General features: G+C 46.7%; 9 protein-coding genes across 9 annotated transcripts; 4 read left to right on the top strand and 5 right to left on the bottom strand.

Moving 5' to 3' along the window:
* Window positions 1-546: 546 nt before the first annotated feature.
* Window positions 547-1,930, top strand: BDCG_05747 (uncharacterized protein). The gene is made up of 4 exons (XM_045421440.1): window positions 547-785; window positions 1,041-1,146; window positions 1,297-1,399; window positions 1,529-1,930. The coding sequence occupies exons 1-4, from the start codon at window positions 720-722 to the stop codon at window positions 1,596-1,598; spliced, it is 345 nt and encodes a 114-aa protein (XP_045277326.1). The 5' UTR covers window positions 547-719; the 3' UTR covers window positions 1,599-1,930.
* Window positions 1,931-2,189: 259 nt separating this feature from the next.
* On the bottom strand, window positions 2,190-2,429 carry BDCG_17183 (uncharacterized protein; the record flags this gene model as incomplete). Its single annotated transcript, XM_045426329.1, has 1 exon — window positions 2,190-2,429. The coding sequence occupies one exon, from the start codon at window positions 2,427-2,429 to the stop codon at window positions 2,190-2,192; it is 240 nt and encodes a 79-aa protein (XP_045281378.1).
* A 613-nt stretch (window positions 2,430-3,042) lies between these two features.
* Window positions 3,043-3,390, bottom strand: BDCG_17182 (uncharacterized protein; the record flags this gene model as incomplete). The annotated part of the gene is made up of 1 exon (XM_045426328.1): window positions 3,043-3,390. One exon carries the CDS (start codon window positions 3,388-3,390, stop codon window positions 3,043-3,045), a length of 348 nt encoding a protein of 115 aa, XP_045281377.1.
* Window positions 3,391-4,884: 1,494 nt separating this feature from the next.
* On the bottom strand, window positions 4,885-7,542 carry BDCG_05745 (uncharacterized protein; the record flags this gene model as incomplete). Its single annotated transcript, XM_045421439.1, has 1 exon — window positions 4,885-7,542. The coding sequence occupies one exon, from the start codon at window positions 7,540-7,542 to the stop codon at window positions 4,885-4,887; it is 2,658 nt and encodes an 885-aa protein (XP_045277325.1).
* A 378-nt stretch (window positions 7,543-7,920) lies between these two features.
* On the top strand, window positions 7,921-8,609 carry BDCG_05744 (uncharacterized protein; the record flags this gene model as incomplete). The annotated part of the gene is made up of 5 exons (XM_045421438.1): window positions 7,921-7,952; window positions 8,106-8,184; window positions 8,306-8,366; window positions 8,461-8,492; window positions 8,589-8,609. The coding sequence occupies 5 exons, from the start codon at window positions 7,921-7,923 to the stop codon at window positions 8,607-8,609; spliced, it is 225 nt and encodes a 74-aa protein (XP_045277324.1).
* A 1,159-nt stretch (window positions 8,610-9,768) lies between these two features.
* On the bottom strand, window positions 9,769-11,409 carry BDCG_05743 (uncharacterized protein; the record flags this gene model as incomplete). The annotated part of the gene is made up of 3 exons (XM_045421437.1): window positions 9,769-10,141; window positions 10,235-11,213; window positions 11,331-11,409. The coding sequence occupies 3 exons, from the start codon at window positions 11,407-11,409 to the stop codon at window positions 9,769-9,771; spliced, it is 1,431 nt and encodes a 476-aa protein (XP_045277323.1).
* A 1,283-nt stretch (window positions 11,410-12,692) lies between these two features.
* Window positions 12,693-14,705, bottom strand: BDCG_05742 (mitochondrial distribution and morphology protein 34; the record flags this gene model as incomplete). The annotated part of the gene is made up of 2 exons (XM_045421436.1): window positions 12,693-14,232; window positions 14,371-14,705. The coding sequence occupies 2 exons, from the start codon at window positions 14,703-14,705 to the stop codon at window positions 12,693-12,695; spliced, it is 1,875 nt and encodes a 624-aa protein (XP_045277322.1).
* A 2,859-nt stretch (window positions 14,706-17,564) lies between these two features.
* On the top strand, window positions 17,565-20,042 carry BDCG_05741 (HASPIN protein kinase). Its single transcript, XM_045421435.1, has 3 exons — window positions 17,565-18,909; window positions 19,027-19,373; window positions 19,451-20,042. Exons 1-3 carry the CDS (start codon window positions 17,752-17,754, stop codon window positions 20,025-20,027), a joined length of 2,082 nt encoding a protein of 693 aa, XP_045277321.1. The 5' UTR covers window positions 17,565-17,751; the 3' UTR covers window positions 20,028-20,042.
* Window positions 20,043-20,054: 12 nt separating this feature from the next.
* On the top strand, window positions 20,055-24,659 carry BDCG_05740 (regulatory protein). The gene is made up of 3 exons (XM_045421434.1): window positions 20,055-21,719; window positions 21,791-21,845; window positions 21,932-24,659. Exons 1-3 carry the CDS (start codon window positions 21,563-21,565, stop codon window positions 24,309-24,311), a joined length of 2,592 nt encoding a protein of 863 aa, XP_045277320.1. The 5' UTR covers window positions 20,055-21,562; the 3' UTR covers window positions 24,312-24,659.
* The last annotated feature ends 340 nt before the right edge of the window (window positions 24,660-24,999 follow it).

Here is a 24,999-nt window from a genome sequence, read left to right as displayed (position 1 = left end):
ATTTCAGTGTAATTAGAAACCAATTGCAGGTTCAAATCATCAAATTGCTACTTGTATAACTACTTCATGATGCATATTGTGAGTGTTTGAAGGTGGATAAATAAAGGAAGAATTTGAGTGAGTGAGTGTTGAATGATGAAAACAAGTGTTGTAGTGATTTGATTATGTTAGTTAATTAGTTAGTTAGTTGTTAGTTATTGTTGAGAGTCCCGGGAGTTGGTCGGCCCTTCTATCAGCAGTGCACTGGTGGTGATTGAGCTCTTTTACCCCAGTCACTAGCCTACAGTTATAGTTGGTTATCTGTGGTTATGAATAATTTATCTCAGGAGCTGCAGGTAGAGTTAGGTTAGTGATGATGAGTGCTCCTTGAAAAATATTGTCTATTGAAAAATGACAAGAAAGCATGTTCTTCATTTATATCAATATTGAAATATAGAACTATATATATATATATTTATTTATTTTTATGCTTGGGTGTGGTTTCTGCCAAGAGAGAAAATTCAACAACAGACTATGATAACACAATGAGGTAATAGCTTGTACATAGTTACATGTACTAACTAGTTAGTTAGATCTTAGACATTCAATATCATCTCACTGAGACAGTCATTGATCTTGAACTCATCAGTTTCCCAGTATCATTCTTTAATATATATGTCCACCACTGTCTCTTTACAGGCATATCCCCTTCCAAAAATCACACCACCCCACACCCAGCCATGGAGAGCATATCTAGTACAATTACCACTCCGTCCCATTGTACGGCGGATTTCTGCCTGATCCCGGTATGTTATGGCATGTATATCTGTGCAAAAAAAAAAAAAAAAAAAAAAAAAAAAAAAAAAAAAAAAGTGTACTTCATTGGCAAACCACAATTTCCTACATCAATTTATCCTCTCTGCCTGCCCCGATTTCAAGAGAGTCCAATCAATTAATGAATGAGAAATCAATGATGTATCACTGGGATTTTTCTTTTCTATGTATATATTTAAATATATATTGTCTGCCGCATTTGCGTACATTGCTAATTTCTTCACCAGATTGGCACATCTTCAGCGTCAGTATCTCAACAGGTCGCTGACGTCCAACGTCTGGTTGAGAAATCCGGTGTGAAATATGTCATGCATTCAGCAGGAACAACTCTTGGTACGTTCAACTACTTTGGCCTTCCTGTCTACAGCTAGTCCCCATTACCATTTGCCAGTTAACCTGGAGCGTAAATACCCTCGAGGATCTGATTGCGTCTTCTTCATGGTTTCTCTTTTCGTCTGGAAATAAAAAGCTAACAACCAGCAGAAGGATCATGGGACGCTGTGTTTGCCGTGATCGGTCAGGCGCATACTATGCTCCATAAACAGGGTATTGTGCGTATCCAGACGGATATCAGAGTTGGGTCAAGGTGAGGACTTTGCTTTTTCTACCCTACCTATATTTTTATATACACCTCTGTTCCTGTTAAATTCATGTAAAAGTTGCATCGAAAAAGTCAAACTTATAGCTAACTGGTGGAAATTCCAAAAAAAAAAAGAACCGATAAGGTGCAAAGTATGGAGGACAAAGTAGGCGTTGTCGAGAAGCTGCTGGGGAAGTCATCTTAATTTTGAGGCTACTATCACGAATATGTGCTACATATATTTTGACCTCGTCGGAAACAAGTTGGGTTCTTTCCATTGCCTGTATGCTCTCATAATTGAGCTCGCCAGATTTGCCGACATCATCTGGCGAGGATGTTTTCCCAGACTCGGTTGCAAAGTGGTCGGCTCTTTCAAATTTTTATCATGACTGAGAATCACTAATTATGCATGAAGCTGGAGGGATCGAATCATTGAAAGAGGGGCCTATAAGAAGAAACAAAACAAAAAAAATCTATTATATAGCATCGTACTCCTATTTAATAAAAGTTAAATGTGCCTATCCATACTCAATAACATTCTAGAATAATCAACAGTGGGTATAGTGTGAATATATTAAAAATTAAATCAAATAGCAAAGGACCCAAAGAAAGACGCCTGCTTGTATACATAGCTATCGTGACGATAGCTTTCACGGCAAAGGGAAATTTCAGGAAAAAGAGAATGCCCTCCCAGCCCAAATACCTATCTTGCTAGATATTCTCTACCTTTCCTCAATCTCGCATTCGCTCCCAGCTCTACCCGGCCAACATCTTTGTCTGGTTGTACATCCCCAAATCATCCATGTTTCCGATCTAAGGCAGTTACTCCCCAAGAATTTGCTAAAAGAGCTGGTAGTGGGCCTGTGGTATCATCCATGGACAACTGGGCACCTAACCGGAGCATCACGAACGCATCTAGAGTACTGACAAATGTTGGAACTGAATAAGTATATCCCGCCACTGCGATAAGGTTCAGCAGGAATATGCCCAGCAACACAGAAATGGCAATGACATCCACGTTGCTGATCACAGGCATTGGTGCGTCGTTACCCACGTCGGACTGAATTTCAAAGTTTCTGTCACTGCGGTTGCCACTGATCAAGCCAACCTTTATAGGCCAGGTAAAACGGCGGCAGTGAGTGTGTGCCTCATTTGAAACTCTTCCCAGTTCATCGAGTACTTTCTAGCTTACCTGCGTATCATCTGGACGTCTGAGGCAATTCAACCAAGCCTCCTGTATATCGGAGCTATAACTCTCACGACGTTCTTTCATCAGGTTGACAAGGGGGGCTAGGTCTCTGCACGGGCCGTAGCGATCAGTGCCAGTATATCCCAAGGGCGGAGTGTGAGCGTGCGGCGATGAAGGAACTGTTGCCAAAGAGCGCCTTGGCGACCGTGTAGAGGGGACCTAGGTTGACTCTGCGATCGAGATCTTCGGAATGTCGTATTCCATATCGACCTTAAATCCTACTCCTTTGCTATCGTGCAGGGGTAGTTGTAAAGTTAGTAGACCAGCGTTTCGATTTCCGACTATCACAATTGTTAGTAATGATTCTGTTAGCAGATTCCATACATTGAAACAGAGCCCAAGCGGCGGTTGAGCTGGATTTCACTAGGTGACTCGCGTAATTATTAGCATATCTCCCTGATCAGTGAATGCTCATCGCAAACTCGTCAGGGTCTCGTGGCAAAAGGTCACCACCAGCAGTGTTATTATTAATATAATAAGGCAATTCGGAATACCCTGAGGTACTATCGGCTTCCACCTTGAAAACAGTTGGTCCGCCGGAAAAACCGGGGAAATTGATGCCATAATCGGATAAAGGGCTTCTGATATGGTATGCGGAGTTCGGAATTGGATTTTCCCATGGCGAGTTGCCTTGGGTTGCTGGCATGCACGCCTTGACGCTGTAATGGGGATTTCCGGCTATCATCCCAGAGTATGCCGCATAGAAGGAACTAGGGAGACTCGAACCGTCAGCGGGCAAGTCATCCATGGGAACAATATCACACGAAACCGTTGAGTTGTGTCCGGGAGCGAATTGGCGCAGTAGGCCCTTGTTGAACGTTGTAAATGTAGGAGATATACACGATTTCCCTGGGTCTAATTCGCCCAAACGATGACCGGCTATGTGAAGATATAGCCACTTGTTTCTACAATGAAGCGCTAAGGGATCACAGTGCATGGAGTCACAATAAGCTTTTTTTAAAGTTGCGTGGACCGGATCTTCTCTATAATCTAGGCGATTAGGACCGTGAAACCGAATATCCTCCATTGAACTCACACAAAGAGAGGAACAATCATTATACCGTCACCGTCGCTATCAAACTAAATGCTTCATTTTGCGACCAAAGCACTATCCAACTGCCATTCCGCCGCCAACAAGCGAACCCCGGCCACCACCGACTCATATCAAATTATCAAGCGACGGATACGATCCTAACTTCACCGTCTCCAACAAATTCGAAAGGTCCCGTAACATGTTAGGGTAGGGCATGGTTTTTCCGAAATCTCGAGTCCTTCTGAGTTGGACCGGGGCGCAGGTTTCCTCCCTTCGCGATCGGCAAACCCATTGAGCTTACCAACTGTAGCAAATGCACGCCCCTGATCGAGGAAATCAACAAGAATAACTGCCGGTCGACGTCCCTGACAAAATATTTTGACAAACGGACAAAGTTTGTGCTGGTAATTTTTTCCAACTTCGGGGGAAACGATCCCCAACTCATTTTGAGTGCCTTGGACATGGTTTATAAACGGTAAGCGTCCTGATGAAAGGACCACATTAATGTTGCTTTGAACCTGGGAAGGACGGCGTGGTTTTCATAAGAATTCCGTGGGGGCGATACGATTTCGAATTGCGTTTCGAAGACAACAGTGAAAAATCGTCGATGATGCAAGGCGTGATGTGATGGAGGCGGTGGAGTCGTTTGGGGAGGCCACGAAGACAATGAGGCGAGTGCAATGTGGGACAGACCGTTGGTGGTAAATTGGGGATGGAGGAGTATATACATGGATGATAATATGCGCGGCTGTAAATTCCGCATCGGGAGGGAGAATGACAATGTATAATATCACATTTAGTGATGACAGCGGAAGCGACAGAGTCCGCTCCCATTTGGCATGGAATATAAAACATTTATATATAGTATGCGTGACAACGTAAATTTGTAGATGGAAACACTCCATAATCCCACATAGCACGGCGTCCTGAAATATCTCCATTTCACCCATGATCCACAATCGCCGTTGTATTTCATCTGGGAGGTAGACATATTTCTGCATTCAGCGCGTTTTCAGCGTAGTCGGAATCTAAGGAACCAGAAAGATGTAAGCTTAATAAACTCGACATAGAGAGGTGATTGAAAACATACACTACAAGCTTATTAATAGTTGTGAATGCTTGGCTACCTCAGGTATTTGCAAAAAGATAAATACATTCATTGGGTAATCCAAACAACCAACCATGTCAACACTCGAGGCAGTAAAAGCCCTAGTAATCACCATAATCATTGTGAAGCTGTTTTTCCGCCTTCACTCTTTCTTCTCTATATGTCCTTTGCCTCGATACACGTGGATAATCCGACCTCTCTGACGACCTGCCTTCCTCATTCTCTTGGCCTGGGGTGCGAGTTTTGGGGTTCACGAGGTCATACATATCCTCTTGCGCCAAGTACCCAAACAACGGCAATTCCCACACATTATTTATATCTTCCAATATCTCTTCAAGGGTCCATGGATTCGTAGAACGCAACATGCGGTTTTTCGGGCGGTTGGAAACTCGGTACTCACCAAATAGCACAGCGAGTCGATGTCGAGTTGCCCGGCGAACCGTGTTCATTTGCACGATCACCCCCTTTAGTTTCAGCTCACGCAAGAGGACGTGCCCTCGTATCCAGGGTATGATTTTCTCGCGCTCCGTGCTGAACGGATTGTAATATATTTCCCTGGTGTTGGGCGGAAGGTTAAAACCCCACGCGATTATGGCATATTGTAAGTGCACAGAAAAAAGCTGGCGGAAGGGAGCATTCGGATGTGCAGCTGGCAGGAACTTCCCATGGTCCACATTGGAGGTAGGGCAATCAGCTGAGGCAGCGTCAGCGTCAAAAGTTGACGCAAAGCGCTTGGGATTGATTGGCGAGTAAAAATGTGTTAGCCAGAGGCACAATTTCCTAAACTCTTGCCAGTCACCGCTCATGCCAAGTCGTTTCAACACTTCCCTCCAACAACGTGGTGGAACCTCCATCCCAGTGCTCACCATATTTTGCAATGTGCCAATCAAAAACGTGATTGCACGAGAATTCTCCGGATTGCGAGGTTCCTGTGTTCCCGGCCTCCGTTGGGGCAGTATCTTCTTGACCATAACATATAGAGAATAATTTGCCGGGGAAATGTCATGTTGCCTCATTTGGTCCAGCATGCGGGGTATTTTTTGCCAATCCCTCATGTGTGCTGCATTACGGAGGAGGATGTTATAGTGAAGAGGGTCCTCAGTAGACAAGATGGACAGGGCTTTGAAGAGCATACGAGCCCGTCCCATCTCACCAGCGACAGAAGAGGAATTAAAGAGCCACTCCACGGTTTCCAGGTCCTCCAGAACATCCGGGTGCAGATTGCTCTGCAAAAGTTCATACAATATGAAGTCATTTCCTTCAGAGGCTAGTTTCTGGACAACCCTCGAAAACGCCGAGTTTCCGATTGAAATCCCTTCTTTCTTCAAAATATCGATCTGTTCACGTAGTTTTTTCGCGCCTCCAGCCTTCAAAGCCATCTGTCTCAGGGTTTGCGGCCTGATAGCGGTAGCGCCAAATGCCTTGACGCCGGCAAGGATAAGATCAAACGTAAACGTCTTCGTAGCGAACAAGCGGGCACCGAGCTTGTCGTTGACAGCGTTCGTCTCTTTTTGTTTAACTTCCGGAGGGACATTTATACTCGTTCGATTCCCGCTCGTTGGGCTGAGAGTTATTATTGATATATCGTTTTGGAACAGGCCTTTCAACTTTAAATTGGCTAGGAACAATTCTATTTCCGGCTTCGAGCCAAAATGTCGTAGATGTTGTATTAAAGGCGAGATATCTTGTGCTGATTGGGGCAAATCGTTCCGTTCTATGAGGAAATTATGCATTGCAAGAGCATCGGCTAGTCTTCCAGCCTTCACGAGAAATGGCACAGTATGGCAGTATATCTGGTGATTATCAACTGTTCTGCATACCTTCCTTAATGCTCTTAAACCACCATCGATTGAAACCGCGGGTTCAAATAGTAGCAATAACATAGCATTTGGGTTTGACAAGTGAGTGTCTTTTAGTTTCTCGTGCCATTGGACTCCCCTGGAAAATTTGCCCGCTTTGAATAACCCGAGCACAACAGACTTGTAAAATTTCTCTCTATCCCAAGCCTTCCCAGATCGCTCATAAAGTTCGCAGGCATAGGAGTATACTTCAGTCAAAAAATCATTGCGTTTCCAGCCAACTATGATAAAGTTTCTCCAGAAGAGCGAAGCATATTCTCCTTCCACAGGTAAGTCGATTGGTTGTCCTCTTTCCCTTAAGCCCTTCCAGATATCTACCACGCCATCGTCTCCATAGTGTCGTTTGCGATAAAGGAGCAAGTGCTTCCAGAGCGTAAAATCATTGGCAAAGGGGGGACTGTCAACCAATTTGGTTCCAATATCTCTAGAGTGGCCAACGTCCGATTCAAACTTGATCCTTTCGGGATCCAACCGCCAATCTCCGGAACGAAAAGCATCTGAGTCGTGCAAATAATTTGAGAGCCGGGAGGTCGCGGCAGGTGTCTTCTCTTCCTTTGAGGTTGTCAAGGAGGCTTTCATGACCGAATCTATATTGAGGTATCGCTGGAAACTAAGGGAATGTCCGTATGGCTTTGCGTGAGTTGTGGTGGGACGACTACGGCCGTACAGCTTTGCATCTTGACTTCGTCGCCGGGTTCCGTTAAGGACTGTGATTTTGCTATGCTTGGGTAGATTTGTCACATAAGGTTTGTTCCCATAGGCTCTAGAGCTATGTATCGCGCATCTTAAGCATATCTCATTCAAATGCAATTGGTCTAGCGTAGTTGAAGCAGCAAGCAAAGAGCTGAGTAGGGACAATGTAGAGCGCGTTCCCAGCCGCTTTCGGACAGCCAGTTGCATTTGGGGCCGCGGCAGAGAGCGTAGCAGCAATGGACGGTTACGCACGCCCAATAGCACTTAACTGTCGCAAGAGTGAAAGGGCAACGTCAGGACAGTAGGGTCTTTTTGCTTGCTTGCTGGTGTGTAGTTCAGTCAAAGTAAAAGGCGACATCTGGTAACCAAGTTGTCGCCTTAGAATCAACCGTCAAAAATGATGCCAAGCAGCTTTCCGGAAGAGGCTAGTCTGTTTTCTAATCCACGTGACCTGAGGTGATCCGACCTCAAACAACTTCGGCAAGGAAGCGGAACCTCATCGTCAACATCAAACAACAACTTCACCCCATTGACCCCCAGTTCCTCACTCTGCTCCCCAGTTTAGCACTCTCAAACCTCGCAGCCATGGTATCCCGAACCTTCCCCAGAATGGCCGGGTAGGTTTCCTGTCGAATTGCCCTATCGCAGCCTGGCAGCATATTCCAATTCCCGAATGACAGGACAGCACCAATTCAGATGCCAGTTGAACTATGAACTTGTGTGCAAATATTTGGTGATACGTGCTAACATTCGCAATTGTGCCTATTTAGATTCATCTTCCGGGAGAACCGTGTCCCCTACTACCAACGCCTCTTCCAGAAAAATGACGGCAAGCGCATCTGGAACAAGGTGCGTTAAATCCGCTTCCCCAATTCCTCCCCAAAGAAATCCGGATACAATTACGCAACACAACTTAAAGAAAAGCCGAATATGGGACGACCTGATATCTAACTATTACTCAAAACTACAGTCCCACCGCAGCCCGTACCTTCTCTACCCATTCTACATCTCCCTCTTTGGCTCCTTCGGTGGTATGTTTTCCCCCAATTTCCGACTCCGGGTCCTATATCAAACGAGCCCAATCCAAGTTAGCTAACCAACTTGATTGCTTTGCGTCTACAACAGCGTCCTTCTACGCCATGTGCCGAACCGTTCTTGTGAGTTCTACTTTCTTTCCCTTAAAAAAATCCCGCTTTTTCCAAATATCCCACAAAATAGCAGGGTGAATGATGCTAATTATATCGGATTAACAGGGTTACAAAACCTGGTATTAAATGTATCAAAAGGAGTTGGCGAGGAGATAAGCTCGCTGAAATTCTAGCCAATGCGCAAACTACCTTGATCTGTGAGAGAGGGTCGTCCTTCTCTCAAAGCAGAAAAATAAATCTTTTTGATTATGAAAAAGTTACATCTTAGCTGGAATTGCTGCGGCGAGAGGATAGAGGGTGTGTTATGTGCGTGATATGATATGCAAACTTGTATATATAGAAATATGCAAAAGGAACAAAAAAAAAGTCCTCTCACAACAACACACATGTGTTCCACGGCGTTTCATTAACTGATATCGTATCCATTCTCTGCTTAATCACTTTTTCCAGTTACCCGTGGATGGTTTTCCAATCTATACTTTTCAAAAATCCGACAGAGGGAGATAGAAGAGTAGTTATATGATCGTTCTCGGTGTCTTCCAGGTGCCTACCCGCCCATTGGCTCACTCCCAAATCCATATCATACTTCTCCATCTCCATATGCGTTGGTGGCATTCTTATGATAGTGCTTCGTGCATAGTACAATAACATGTGATAATTGACATGGTTGGTTCTGCATAGGTAGCATTCTCGCCGCTGTCGATTTGACTCAATAAAATTAGAAGCCTGTGGAGGAAATCCGTCAAAAACATGACAACCTTTTGAGGTTTAATCTTTTTATTCAAAATCAAAAAAAGGTCTCTCTTGCCCTAACGCAACATGGATACATACCCGGTTTCATGAAAACAAGTACGGGAACAAGTGTTATAAGCAGACCCTCGAAAATAAAATAATAAAATACCTAGTTAGTAGATACAGGTGGCTATGTAGTAAAACAAGCCCTTACTTAACAGTAACAAAGCACAAACATCATCTGGCGACGTAGGCCCAAAAGTTATTTATCCCCTCCTATAAAACCACCGATATTCCTTCCCACCACGGACTCATGTTGCTTTTTATACAAAAAGGAAGCGAAAAACTCGGCTTGACCTGTTCCACGCACACACACAAATCGCGTCTCAACCACCTTGCATCAAGCCACCCCCCACACGGGTAAAAAAGGAAATAAACGACACTGAACCTTTCACCTTGTCTGTCACCTCCCTTCCCCACCAAACTCCCCTCCCATTACACACACACACACACTCACTCACACGCCACTCAAACACGCGCAAAAAGAAACCATCTACCCCTTCCTCGTCGCCTTCTTCATCCCCCTTTTCGTCTCCCTCTCCCTCTCCTTCTCCAAAAACTTCCTCTGCTCCTCCGCCGACATCCCCCTCAACAACCGATCCCGCTCCTCCTTCTTCGCCTTCTCCGCCTGCAACTTGCGCTCCTCGCTCTTCTCCTCCTCGTACGCGCGACGCAGCTTGCGCGTCTCCTCGTCGCGCGTGTTGCGCAGTTTGCGCACGACTTCGGCGCGGAAGTGGGCGGCTGAGACGACGCGGTCGGTTAGGCGGAGGAAGTAGGTGAAGATGGGCATCGTGGTGGCGTAGGAGCCGGATTTGGGCAGGCGGAGGGAGAGGTTTATGCGTTTGCCGGGGGTGGTTTCGTCAAGTCTGTTTTGGGGGTTGTTTCTTGTTAGTAAATTGCTGAGGGGAAGGCCTGTTCATATATTATATATAGATATGTATATATAAGTAAAATCTTACTTCGTAGGCTTATCCAGCGGCTGGTCAGTAATGATCAAGTACTCAAAATCCTCCCCAGCTTCTTCCACCGCCTTGATGAGGTCAGCCGTAAGCATCGTCTCTGTAATCTCCGCACTCTCACTCATAACGGTCGCCCACTGAGGTAATTTCGGATTATCCCTCGTAAACGTCAGGGAGATATCATATCGATCCTCACGTAGCTTGCGCATGCAGTTCTTATGCACAACCGCAAACACAAACCCATCGTAACTCGAGTTATTCGCCGCCCCCTTCGTCCGCTGCTCGATGAGCTCCTTCTCCACCGCCGACGGCGCGGGAACAAGATCCTTTTCCTTCCCATCAAACGAATACGCCGTGCACTCCACCCGCTCCACCGGCACAGGCCACGAGTCGAAAAACATGCTCACCGCAAAATCACCAAGCATGTACAGCGGGTTATACCACCGGAACAATTTAATCGAGACATCCATGAACGCCACATTCTGCCGGCCGGTGGCGTACGTCGCGAACTCCGTGCCCGACATCTCCTTCAGCATCGACGCGGGCACCACAAGCTCGTCGCCCGAAGACGCCGACGCAGCCGCCGCCGCCTTCGCCAGCCCTTCCGCCTGCACGTCATCGGCCGACGGCGCCCGGCGCGCACCACCCACGCCGCCATAGCCGACGACGGCAAACTCGCTCTGTAGGATGGGCAGGTGAGCCTGCGCCCATTTCTTGGCTCTGCGCCGGTTCTTGCCCATGCCCCAGACATGCAGCAGGAGCAGGACCGCGATGAAGGGGATCACGAAGGCTTCTTGCATAAAGTCCTGGCGCGAGTGGCGCTCCCAGACGCGGTACCATGCTGTATATGGTCGGGCGTTGCCGCTGGCCGGAATGGCTTCCTGGGTCGCTGTTAGGGGGGTCCCTGCGGCGCCGGTGGCGGTAAGGACAGGTTGTGGTGGAGGAGGTTCAGGGATGCCTGCGGCGAAGTCGGCGAAGTCTAGATTGTTTAGAAGAGAGGGGAAATGTCAGTTAGCCTTTTCTGTTGGAGCAATTGGGTTTTGTGTGGGGAAAGGGAAGGGAAAGGGAGGGGAGGGAGGAAAGATTGACCGCATACCTGCGTCATCGCCGCTGGAGGGAGCTGACGATGGAGCGTTGACATCGCCCTTTAACAGGTTCTGAAGTAGGCCAGACATTGTTGTCGATGCGACCTCGATTGGCGACCTTAGAGTTGTGCCGTGCCGTGGGAGAACTGGTGGCTGGTGGTTGATGTTGGTGAGGTGAGGCCACGAGACGGAATGTGGTTGAGGTTCGAGGGCAAATTTCAGCTATTTACAGCACAAACAGCCAGGGTCTAGTTATCTAATAATATAATAAGGAGCTGGTAGCTCTGCTTGTGTATTTAATAAGTGCGCCGACTCAACGCAACGCTAGGCCCCGGATTTAGTTTGACGGAACAGAATATCTCCAGGAGTCGAGGGAACAGGGTTTTTGCGAGGGAATTAAGAGGGAATTAAGAGGGAATTAACATTGTACTGTACATGTACATTGTATAAAGGTAAGTTCCATTGAATTGTTACTGACTGACATATTGCATTATTCTTTAAAACGCCGCACAACATCCGAAAATAAAATACCACTGGGAAAAAAAAAAAAGTTCTGAACAAATCCAGGACACGAAATCAACAAGAGAAATAAATACAAAATATATCACCAACTATACAAATTAGTACCAATTGAGTCGCATCAAAACCAAAACCCCCATTTATACAAAGGACAGAGTTGAGAGCATGTATGTAGTACATTACAGTGCCTTTCCCGCGCGAAAAGAAAGGGGAACAGAATAAAGAAAAATAAAAATAAAAAATAAAACCGATCAAATACCAGTATACCAGCAGCCAGCCGCAGTAATTCTTTTTGTTCCGCCCTTTTTCCATTTTGTGCTTTTTGTGTTCCCTGCCGCCAGCCAGCCGTAGAAAGGACAAAATAAAAAAAATACCATCAAATACATTTTGAAAACCAAAAGAAAAACCGATAGAAAAGGGGTATATCCAAGGGGTCCTAATGTCGCCCACGCGCCAATATAATACAACCGGAACGATGCTTCCCCAGAAATAACGGGGGTGCTTAAAAGAGGAGGTTTTAGGGGTGAGGAGAGGGGTAGAAAAAGGAATAGACAAGCAACGAAAAACAATATCATAGCAATCATGAAGGTAAAAGGGTTTCCCTGGGGATCCGGGATTTTTCATCTGCACCGGTGAGAACAGTAGATGTGCAGGTGCAGACTGTCTGTAAATGTGCAAGGGGGGCAAAACATGCGATGCTCTCTGCCCGGAACACCATGCATGCCAAATCCCAGAGAAGGGGGGTTAAAAAAATAAAAAATAAATAACAAATAAAAAATAAAACAAAGGAAAGGAACTGTAAATAATGATCATAATAAACCAACACCAAGTGCTGAGAATTGTCACCCTCAATCTCAATGCCGATAAGCAGGCGGCGGGGTATGCGAGCGCATTGACGGGCGTTCCCAAAACCCACCACCACTGCCGCCACGGCTGCTGCTGTTGGTAGGATCCTCGCCGCCCATCTTCTCATCCTGGATCCTGCGCGCGATTTCACTGGCCATCTTCATCATCCATGCCTGTTCCAGGATGCCGCCGTTCTGGGCTGATTCCATGATGAAGGATGAAGATGGGCGGGAGAGTTGTTGCGGCTGCTGCTGCTGTGGATCTCGCGCGGAGGGAGAGGAGGAAGATGTGTAGTTATTAGAGGCGTTGGGTTTTTCAGTTGGGTATTGTGGAGTAGAAGATGGAGAAGGCCGGAGTGTTCGGATAGGGGCAGTTTCTTGAAGTGATGGTAACGGCTTCGAATCTGCAGGTTGTTGCTGTTGGAGTTGGCGCTGGAGGTTCGAGGCTGATGCTATTATCCTGGCCATATCATTGGCTATAGGTGGCGAAGTGCGGACAGCAGGCAAATCATGTCCGAATTCCGCGGGTATGCCTCTCCGAGAGTTTCTCTCGGCGTCGTCACGGGCGGCAATGCGGTCGCGTAGGGTTGGTCGCCTGATCGTACGCTGTGGTGAAACTGGAGGGGTAACGGGGTCATCGTTATTCTCTTCTGGGATGGTTGAGCCGGAGAATACAGAGACTGCACTGGTGGTGGTGGTGTACGCGCTTTCACCGCTGACGCTTTCCATATCATCCGCGCTCTTGGGCCGTCGTCGAAGATCGACGACCCGCTTCTTTCGTTTCCTCGCGTGGGCTTTGGAATGCCGACCGGCACCCATGCTGAGTCCGTATCCACTAAACCCAGACGAAGGGGGGGTTGGTCGACTGTGCGACGAAGACGCCAAGCTTGCAGCGTCTTGGAGTGAGAGTGAAGATGTTGCAATGTGCGAATGGGTTCTGGAGAGCGGGGGACTCATGGGGGAGACGAGGCCGCTGGGTCCATCAGCCTGCTCCATTGAACCCGTCCACGCTCTAAACACGACTTCTCGGATAGACGGCGTGAACAGAGACAGTGTGCGTTGGGAATCCGTCAGCGCGGCTAGGCGGAGCACATTCTTGCGGGAGAAAAGGGAATGCATCTCGACGCCGGAGTCGAGGGATAGGGATGCGATCTCCGAAATTGATAGAACATTCCCCGATGCGTCGACGGGGTCCTGCGGGGGGTTCAACAGGGGATCCAGACCGGGACCATCAAGGGATGGATTCGTGACTTGAGCTGAGGTGGTCTCCAATTCGCTGTATTCGGTGCCCCACAGCCGCAAAGACAGCCTGTGTATGATTGCGGGCAACTCGTCCATGAAGAGGATTCGCAGCTGGCCTTCGATTTCTTTCTGTAGATAATCGCGGACGAACGGGATCGAATCGAAAGTCGACGAGACTTTTAGAGATTCGAGGGGATCGTTCCGAAAGACAACGGTAATGCCCTTTTGCTTTGAGAAGACGAGGATGACGAAGCCGGAGAGTTTTATGTCAGAGAGTGTAATTTGGAGGGGGATGGTTAAACCAGTTCTGTAGTAGGAGAGGGGGAAAGTTGTTAGCAAATTTTTTATGTTCTTAGTTTTCCCCCACTAGAAATAGCAACAATATATATAAAGAGAGAGAGAGAGAGAGAGAGAGAGAGTAAAATAGAAATAGTCGGCCACTTACGCAGCAGCAAGAGGTTGCGGAGAGGTAAAGGGGTGTCGAGTAAGGAGATACGTATTCAAGGGGTTTGCCTGGACACAGGTCTTGAGGGTTAAGAACGCATCTCCAGCATAGGACATCTTGAAGATGCCGCGGAACCGATCCTCCGCCAGATCCCCAATTTCCAGGATTTCCAGTTCGGGCGGGTTGGAGCCCAAATTCAGCTCGGTGACGACGATATCATCGACGATAATGGGTGGTTTGGGGGATTTGTTCAGGGCGGCAGTCAGCAGCTCTTGGGCGCGGGTGTAGAAACCGGCGTCTGCCATGAGGGGCGACCAGTTGAAGTTGAACGCCATGTCGACAATGCATCCGACATGGGGATAGCTGACAGTCTGGAGAGATTATAGAAGATAGAAGCCGAGAAGATAAAAGATTAATCAGACATGAGATGAGGGAGGAAGTAGGAGGAGGTTGACGCGTCGGGGAAAAGGGAGAAAATTCTCGAGTTTGGCGCCAAAAACGAGAATGGGACGGGAGAACGGGAATAAATAACAGGGCAAAGAGGAGGGAAAAAAAAAAAAAAAGAAAAGAAAAGAAAAAGAGAAAAAAAAAAAATTGGTGTCGCGTGCTGGAGCCGGTGATACAGCCAGATGATGGACGCTCCTCAAGGCAGAAAGAATTAAGAGTAAGGGACAAGATAATAATAAAAAAAAAATAAAAATAAAAAAAAGATGGAGAAGAAGAGGAGGAGTCAGGCTGAGTGAGTCTGCATGTGATGTGGGCCTCGGATTGAGGGGGATAAGAAGAAGAGGATGTTCTAGATTCAAGGAAGTATTAAAAAAAAGAAGAAAAAAGAAGAAGAAAAAATAAAAAATAAACAATAAACATCGCCCAGAGTTTCATTGGTTGGGTCAAGCAAGGAGAGAGCCAAGGGAACTTTAGCAGAGAATGAAGAATGAGATGATGATATTGGATGTCATTCATATTACTCAAGCTGCTGGAGAGTTAATTCAGAGCTTTTGCTAATTATCTCTGGTAATAATAAATAATATAACTAGAAATATTTATATACATGCCCTCTCAATGCTTGAATAATTAATTAATTAATAGCTTTAGTTATCTATTCCACACTGAGGATCTAAATAAATGTACATACAACCCTGACATCATATCATCTCTCATACATACAATATCATCCCTGTCGCGTTTTTGCCCATATCAGAGCCCTGTTAAGGGTATTTAATTACAATCATTGCAACAAATAATTACCCCTTTTTTCAAGGATGATGGTGGTTCAATAGCATGCTCATTATTACTTACTTTTATTTATTGAGTTGAGTTCTGTTGGCTTTCTCAAAATTCATAGTCATAGACTGTTGCTCCAAACAAAGGATAATGATAGGGAGAAGAACATACAGTTCCCTAAGACACACAGCATCTGATCTGCCTGTTATTTCATCTGGAAAATGAAACGAAAGGTCAAGTTTGAACTCGCTTCATCCAGCCAACTACCCCCACGAAGAATGACTGAGGAGGTATCTTCAACCCATTCTCGCTTCCGCAGGGACGACACTCGTGAGAAATAACTTTACTTAGCTAGCTCAGTCGAGTACCCCTCTTAGAGCGACTGTAAACCATTGCGTCTCTTATTATTATTTCATATCCTCGAGTGTAGGATATATGTTAGATATGCCAAGGTCCCCCATCCGTTTCTTTCTCTCTGGAAGCCTTGTTTTCTGTTCAACTGTGAATCTTGACCTCTTTCTCATCTTCTTCACCTATAGCCAACATACATGGAACTGGAAGGAGAAGTAGACGTATCACCTTTTCTTTTCCCATACCTGCACATGGGCCAATAGACATATTGCCAATATCGAATATTCTCAATTGTAAACAAGCATCAAATGCTCGCTTACGCTCGCTTTTCTGCTTGCGCAGCCCCCTCTACCACTTCCACCCTCCCCCCCAACCACTCCCTACCCCCCCTTTACCACCCCTTCCACCCCTTACCCTCTACCCCCTCTACCACCACCACCGCCTCTACCGCCCCGCAATCCCCCTCTATCACCATCATCATCTCTATCACCTCACAATCTTCTTTATCAGTTTCATTCTCTATCTCTACTCACTGTTATCACTCTTTTCATCTCTTTCACTCTCTACTCTCTCATCATCATCATTATCATCATCTCTACTTCTTCTACTACTCTCTTTCACTCTGTATCATCTCTATCATCATTATCAGATTAATCAGAGCTGTACAGACTGCAGAGTCAGCTATTCAATCTCATTCATGAATTCAAAGAGATGTATATGACATCATATGAGATTTTATTACAGAGTATTTAGCAGTATATACTATAAACACAGAGATCAAAATGTGATAGAGATAGTAAGAGAGAAGTAGAGATAGTGAAAGTAATAGAAGAGACTGTAGAGTAGTAGAGATAATGATGATGATAGAGAGGCTAGAGAGTGAAAAAGATGACAGAGAGAGATGATAGAGATGATAGAAGTGAGAGAGATAATAGAGATGGTAAGAGAGAGATAGAATAATAAGATAAGAATAGAGATAGAGAGTGAAAGTGATAGAGGGTGCTGTGAGGCAGTAGAGGCAGTGGTGATGATAGAGAGAGTAGAGGTGGTAGAGGTGGTAGAGGTGGTAAGAGTGAGTGATAAGATGGGGATAGGGGTATGAAGTGGAAGTGATAGGGGGTGTTACGGGGCGTTAGAGGCGGTGGTGATGATATAGAGTGATGCAATTGGCAGGCGCCACTACATATCCATGGATTTTTGATGGGGTGCATGTGATGTCACGTGAGGTCACGTTACAGGGCATTTTACTCGGAAAAAGTTGGTTTTTCTATAATATATAGAGAGATGACATCATCGTGATCAACTGGGAACTTTGAAGATTCAACCGACAAATCGTGTAACAGTCATTTCAATACACCAAATTCACCCTCCTTATCAATTATACACCGGAGTAGAATTGGCCCTCGATTGATAAAAAAGAAAAGATCTATGTATGATAACTAATATTTGTAGCAGAATTTAGTGAGTGAGTTACAATTCATTTACATCAAACCTTCCGGCATCAGGAAACAACCTCGGCAGTCCTAAGTCACATGATGTGTTGTCTCAGCAACAGAGCTTTTAGCCGTTTAGGGAAATATATAAACATCAGTTGCGCCTCACCCCCTCAGATCGCTGGGAGTGCTTGCTGCCTCATATATAGGAGTAATAATAACCCTCAACAACACTGCATACTATTGTATATAGTCTATATATTGCTTATTATTATTTTTATTATTTTTATACTATTCACTCGAACCGTCCTTCTCTTCTTCCAAATCTACACCTCAACCGTCACACTCGTTTCAATTCTGCAATCGATGCGACATGTCGCTATTCTCACCCTCCGCCAGCCCTATATCTTCAACTAAGAGATTACCCCGGAATACACACACCTACACAAAGTCTGCAACTACTGCGGCTACCAATAATCGCTCACGAAGGGTATATGGCAAGCGGGAGGTAGATGCGCCCCGTGCGGTTCTCGAGCGGGAGCATAATAATGTCCCGAGTAAAGCTCCCGTTATAGCAAATGAAAGGCAGGAAGTTGAGGTTGAGAATATGATTACAGCTCTAGGAAAGGGTTTATCTGCGCTTCAATTGGACGTTAATGAGCGGACGGTTGATGTGGACAGGGACGAGGAGGATGTTTCTACAACTGCACAATCAGATGTGCCGGGCGAAAATGAAGCTCAAGGGCGCGAACAGCCTATGGTCGAGATCCGCATATCTGCTTACAATGGTGTCCAACGAGAGGCCGTCACACATGAACGAGATACCAGCGTCTCCAAATCCCTAGAAACCGCCAAATCTAAGCGAAGACCACGACGCTCGTCCGGCTGGATCGAAGACCTAAAACTAAACAGCTACGTACGCCCCATCCTCAAAGAAGCAACGTCCCCCATATCCTCGCGCGGAGTCCAGAGCTTCGCAAGCTGGGCTCGACGGGCGGGTGATATGTTTACTGTCGAGAAGATCGCAGAGGGTTCCTACGGAGAAGTCTACCAGCTACGGCTCAGCAAAGATATTTCCAAATGCAATCTCTCCAAGTCACGACTGGCCCGCCTAAAAGTCTACAAGGATGGGGTATTCAAAATCATCCCCCTCCGTGCACAGCGTGGCGTCGGCTCCAAGAAATTCACCACCGTCCAGGAAATCGTGTCCGAGGTGCAACTCCTGAAGCTGCTCGATTCCATCCCGGGCTTTGCGAGGTTTCGGGAGGTGCATGTCGTCCAGGGACGGTTCCCGGATACGTACCAACAGGCGTGGACGCAGTATAAACAGACGAATGCGAGCGAGTGTTTTAACCCGGACCCCAGTAAGGCAAAGTCGTACCCAGATACGCAGCTGTGGGCGGTTTTAGAAATGGATAATGCGGGCTGCGAGTTGGAGAAGTTTCCGTGGTCGTCGATTTTTCAGGTTTATGATATCTTTTGGGGGGTTGCGTTGGCCCTTGCGCGGGCGGAACAGTTTGCGGCGTTTGAGGTAGGTTCTTCTTTTTACTTTTTTTTTTTTTTTTTTTTTTTTTTTTTTTTTTAACTGAATGGATGTAGTAAATGTGTATTGCTAGACGTTATGTATAATCACTGACAGCCCTTGTAGCACCGCGACCTTCACCTTGGGAATATTTGCATCAAGCCTACGAAGAAGGCTGGTAACATGTCGATGGGCTCATCGACATCAGCCTTAGAAGGGTTGGGACGAGGTGGTAGGACAACGGGGTTTGGTCTAAGTGGACTTGAAACGACTATAATTGATTATTCACTTTCGAGAGCAGAGTTACAAGCACTCAATACGCCCGATGGGGATGTGGAGGCGGAGGCAGAGGCCGAGGCGGGGAGCGAAAATCCAACGGTAGAGATTGCCTGGTCGGATCTTGACAAGAGGCAAATATTTGGCGCAATTGGGCGAGACGCGGATGAGAAATTGCTGAGGGATACATATCGATTGTGAGTTGCTGTTTCTTTATTTCTTATTTGTTTCTTCTTCTATCATTATGCATGTCCTAACTCGCTATGTAAATTAGTATGCGATCCGAGGTATATCATCAAGAGAACCTCCTCTGCCCCACACAACCTCCTTCCAAACCCCGGCAGTGGAAGCACTACAACCCCAGAACCAATCTGATCTGGCTTTCATTCCTGCTGCAGATGCTCCTGAAGAAATTGGAGCCGCCCTGTCCGAACCAGGGACAGACAGCGGAGCCACTGCAACTACAACTGCAACTGCAACAAAAACAGCTGCAGCGGGCACCACTTACGCCCCGTCCCGCGAATCATAAGTTACATAGCAATACCGTCCACCATGGAGATGATGATTCGCCATTCAGATCACGAAAGAAAAAGACCGCCCAAGTTAAAAGGGGTGGTGGTGGCGGAACTGAAGAGGGTGGGAAGCAGTTGGATGCTGTTCTAATAAACAAACAACATGTTGGTCAACTGCAGCAGCAACAATTATTGAAAGAGGAATTGACAATGCGCCTTCAGACGACGGCGGATATGTTGAGTGTTGAGAGTGGGATTGGTGATTTGTATTGTGCGGGGGATCTTGTGGCTTTTGCCCTTGGGTCTGGATGGTTGGATGAGGGGGATTTTTTGTGTTGAGGCTGTGGGGTTGGGTGGGCGGGGGTGTTTTCTTTTTCTTTTTCTTTTTCTTTCTTTTTCTATCTCCATTTTAGATCGCGGGGGTTGGGGATGAAGATAGAGAGGTGATTGCTTTTCTTTTTGGGGGTATTGTGGCTGGCGCTATGCTATATGCATATATAGGAAGGGCATTTTGAACCGGTGTTATTTGGGGTTTTGGTTTCATGGTTTGGTTAATTAAAGAATATTTTACATTGTTTTATCATAAATCCGGGGGTTAACAGAGGGTGCTCAAACTACGCGGATCCAGCTGCGTGTGTGGTCCTGCGGCAGCTGGACCCTGACATACCAAGTCGTCCCTGGTCACTCTGGCTGCCGATTGCTAAGACCGCGATGGGGACATGGGTTCCTTGGGTCTCTGGGAACAAGAACAAAAAACGTCATCATCAATTTGACACTAACAATAGCTGGCTGCTCGGGCGGGTAGGTTGATGCGAGAGTCGTCGTTCGGATACGGGACTACGGAGCTATGCAACTACGCAGTACTACTGTGTAGATATGGGGGTTTGCAATGCTGCATTCACGATTAGCTTCTTATGTATCTACGGAGGTTGGTGTGGAATAAGTGGTTATACAATCCTTACTGTTTAGCTGTTTAGAAGTGGCACCTGTTGTGCCTATTGCTCAGCTGGCTGGGCACTACTGAGGGCCTATTCTTTAGGGCCTCAGCCCCTAAACATTGAAGGTGCGGGCCGGCACAATTTGAATCTGGTACTGTACTGGAATTTCAATATAAATTTCTACCATGTGCAAGTACTTATGTTTCCACACCTCCGTACCTAGGGTCCCAAATCTCTCTATTTTGTTAGTTATGGCAGTACTTTATTTTCTACAGAACACTGAATTTGAGCATTTCAACTACCTTAGAGGACTTACACAGTAACGTAACTAACAAGAGGATGCGGGGGATCTACGAGGCGATTCATGGCATCTTGCTCCGGTGTCGCAGGAGCTAACGGGGCATTTGCATGGGCTCCGAGCTAGTTCAAGATGGCTGGGGTCGGTTGCATCCACTGCACTGGTATCCGTGCTAACTTGATAGTAAGTCGAAGAAATTGACAATCGACGAAGGGCCCGGTGAGCTGCTTTCTTTTTGTATTTCTATGATAGGCTGCAGATAGCTTAGACTTCTGCAGCCGGCAACCCAAAGAAGATCCCAATCGCAGCTAGCAGCGATGACGTGAATGGCCTAGCACTGTTAGAGTAATATACTGCGAGATGTGGCTTTCAAGATTTCCCCAACCTTCATTCAACCTTCCCCCGCTTCCAAGGCTGTTACTAGTGTTGGTATATAGTCTGCTTGTGGCTTGCTCACTGGCTAGTTCGCGGTTTAACTCAAGCGCTTGACCACCAGTGTTTGCACAAGCTTCCTCCCCTCCAGCATTCGACATCTATATTTCAGTACATGCGATCGGGATACTGCGTGCATTGACTACTTTCGTTTTAATATCGTTGCAGTTACTCTATGCGATCGTTTGAAAGCAGTATCCGTCTTCATGCTTAACCATCCAACCGCGAAACAGGAGGAGCCGCAAGAGGGAACACAGCGCGAACCTGCGCCAACTGCGACAAAGAAACCTAAACGATTCCAATGCATGCGCTGTGAGACGCGATTTGCACGACTTGAGCACCTTCAGCGTCATGAGAGAATCCGTGAGCACTGTTCCTTCTGCAGTAAAATGTACCTGGTGAAACTTCGGTTAACTCGTACGCTCTGTAATTAGATACACAAGAAAAGCCTTTCTGCTGTCAATTATGCGACCATCGGTTTACTCGAAGGTGGGTATTGAGTTTTTTTTCTTACATTGGTTGATTGTTGGCTGGAAGGTATAATCATAATAGTCCCACTGACTTGATCATACCAGTGATCTTTTGATCCGACATGAACGTCTCTCACACAATAAAGACGGACTGCGGAAAAAGCAGCCACGTCCTCCAAAACCGCGTAAATCAATGGCTAGGAAATCAACTCCTCCCGCTACCGCATCGCATCCAATTGCTCCTATAGCTATAAAACCATCACCAATGGATGATAGGCAGAGGACAATGTCTCTGGGATCCGACCCGCACTTATATGGCCCTGTGTATCCAAGAAGTGAGGCCAGCAACTACCCGCTGGCTACGCTGACAATGGTTGCTGAGCAGGTAGCTTCCAAAATACCTGATAAAACCGTCAATACGCATGCCTATAATGTCAAAGAAAACACAGGACTCAACCAAAGTGAGCCAGCCTGGAGACTATCAGGGACACCAGCAGCGGACAGCCATGCTATAAACGTAGATTTGAAGCATTCCATAGACGCGCTAGCCACCTTTCTAGATGATGGGGCACACCATCCTTATCAGTTTTCACCGTTCGTGAGCGTGGAGCAACCGGTACCGTTTTCCTGGCTGGAATCAACTAGTCACCCAGATGGCCCTGATGCAAATATTCGACCGTCCCCCACTGTTCATTACAAATCGAATGCCGACCAGGCAGGTTCATTCGCCCGTTTTGATCCACACTTTTCGCCTGCCCTGACAGAAAAACAGAAATATCAGACTGAACATACAATTCCACAGCGAAAACCCTTGTCCGAGGTGTCATCCGATGACAGACGGTCTATATTGTCCAGGTTAGAAGAATATTACTCAGTAATACCTGCAGGGTTTCAGTTACCTTCTCGTCTCGCTCTGTCACGATACATCGCTAGGTATATTAGCGGCTTCCACGAACATCTTCCGTTCTTGCATATCTCCACAATGTCGATCAGCAGTTGCGCAGTAGAGCTTATTCTCGCTATGGCCGCTGCGGGGGCGCAGTATTGTTTTGAAGATGAAAAGGCCGCCGGGTTGTTTTATGCTAGCAAGGAAATTGCTATGGAGCGCATAGGACGTAGAGGTGTTAATCCTGCGGCAAACCAGCGAAACGCAAAGTCAGGGTTAGCTTCTTCAGTCGGAGGCACGGATAACGATACAGTGCCACGCCCGCATCAATACCATGTTATACACAAAAGACATGGTGTACCTCCCGAATCAGCCCTGTCGCCACTGGTAACTCAAGACCAGCATCTGATCCAACAAACCCAGGCTCTTCTAATATTAATGGCTCTAGCGACACGGGCAAAGGGCAAAGACATACTCCGAGAAGCTGTTGCCTTACAGAGCGTGCTATGTACCCTCGTCCTTAAAGACGGTCTCCACAGCCAGCCTGCGCCTCATGATATCTCCTGGAATGATTGGATAGAGCTCGAATGCATAAAACGGACGAAATTCGTCACCTATTGTTGTTTGAACCTCCATTCCATAGTGTATAACATCCCCTCCCCCATTCTTAATTCTGAACTCAATCTTTATCTGCCATGCAGCGCAGCCGAGTTTGAAGCCCCAAACCGGCATAAGTGGTTGGAGGCGAGGGCCAAAGCAAGCCCTCAAATAAACTTCCAGGAAGCTCTGAATCGCCTGTTCTCGCATGGCGGAAACGAAATCACGGAATGCAATTCAGCCTTGGGTAACTATATTTTGATCCATGCGATAATCCAATATGTATTTTTTCTCCGCCATTTTTCTCGTGGTAGATTCGATGGTAATCGCGATGTCGCGCCAGAGGACGTAGCTGCAACCGAGCAAGCACTACGGAATTGGCAAATAGGCTGGAAGCGTAATCCTCAATTATCCCTTGATCCACACGATCCAGATGGCCCGGTAGCGTTCAACTCAATTGCGCTTTTACGTCTTGCTTATATCAGGTTGAACATCGATGCAGGCCCCGGAATGTTGCTTGACACTCGAGATCCAGTCCTGATAACTAGGACTTTCCGCGCAAACCCGCGGGTCAAACGCACGCCGAAACTCGTTCGCGCCGTTCTACATTCAGCCCAAGCGCTAAGTATTCCGGTGAAAATCGGCATTCGGCTCGTGGCGCAAAGGCAGATGTTTGTCTGGTCCATTCAACACTCACTATGCTCCTTGGAATGTGCTTTGTTACTTAGCAGATGGCTGGAGGCGCTATCACAGCCCAATCCAGAACCGCCAGTGTCAGAAGACGAGCGGCGGATCGGCACTTTGTTGAAGGTGATGCTGGACGAGACGGAGTTTGCTATCGCACCGAACCTGCCTCTAGGATCCCCGGCCATGATCAGGCAGATGAATGCGGGGGTGTTGCGGGTGTGGGCGAAAATTTTCAAGGGTGCGCAGAGTTGGGCTATCCTTGATATCATTGGGGACTCGCTGAATTTGTATGCAGATATGCTCGAGGAGGGCTAATTCGGTGCCCTTTTGGGGGGCTTGATAGCAGATGTGAGGGAAGCGGGCTCATGTTGGAGAATTATAAGACCGCATTTGTGCTCGGGTGAAGCCCTGTCTCATTCTTATCAATAAGTATTGTTATACCAATAATTTCCTAGAACCATAGCGCCATGAGACCAATAAATCTATTCAAATAGTAGATTCTCAGAGACACTGTCGTTTTGCTATACGAGGTTGATACTCTCAAGCAAGTATTATAAAAGTCACGGCCACCACGTTTATATGACCCACTAGTGAGCGGCTGACGACAACGGAAATTTAATTTTACGTGGAAACAATGCAGAGTAACGTATGTGGTTTGGTGCGTCTGTGTCACCGGGTGGGACGCTAGCCACACGGCAATATCGATGTTCACCATTTATTTCATATACTGGACGCAGCGCACTTCTCATTCGCCCTGCAGTTGGGATGACATAAGAGAGGGTTCCCCATCTCACAGGCCTCTTTCGACATAGATGCCTGCCATGAAGAAGACTTACCGCACAGTGATGGTATGCGGACAGGTGATATTAGTCGCTGTTCGTGTCACCTCTCGCGGGTTTTTATCTAGGAACGAGGGGGCTATTTCTGGAACAGTCGTGGAGGGTGTTTTAACCGAAGAAAGCATGTTTGGTGCTACATGTAGCACGCTCGGTCTCTAGCGCCG

The sequence above is a fragment of the Blastomyces dermatitidis genome, assembly GCF_000003525.1.
Source record: "Blastomyces dermatitidis ER-3 genomic scaffold supercont1.6, whole genome shotgun sequence".
In the NCBI taxonomy this organism is placed as follows: domain Eukaryota; kingdom Fungi; phylum Ascomycota; class Eurotiomycetes; order Onygenales; family Ajellomycetaceae; genus Blastomyces; species Blastomyces dermatitidis.
The sequence above is the reverse complement of the archived record's forward strand: the minus strand, read 5'-3'. Positions and strand labels throughout refer to the sequence as shown.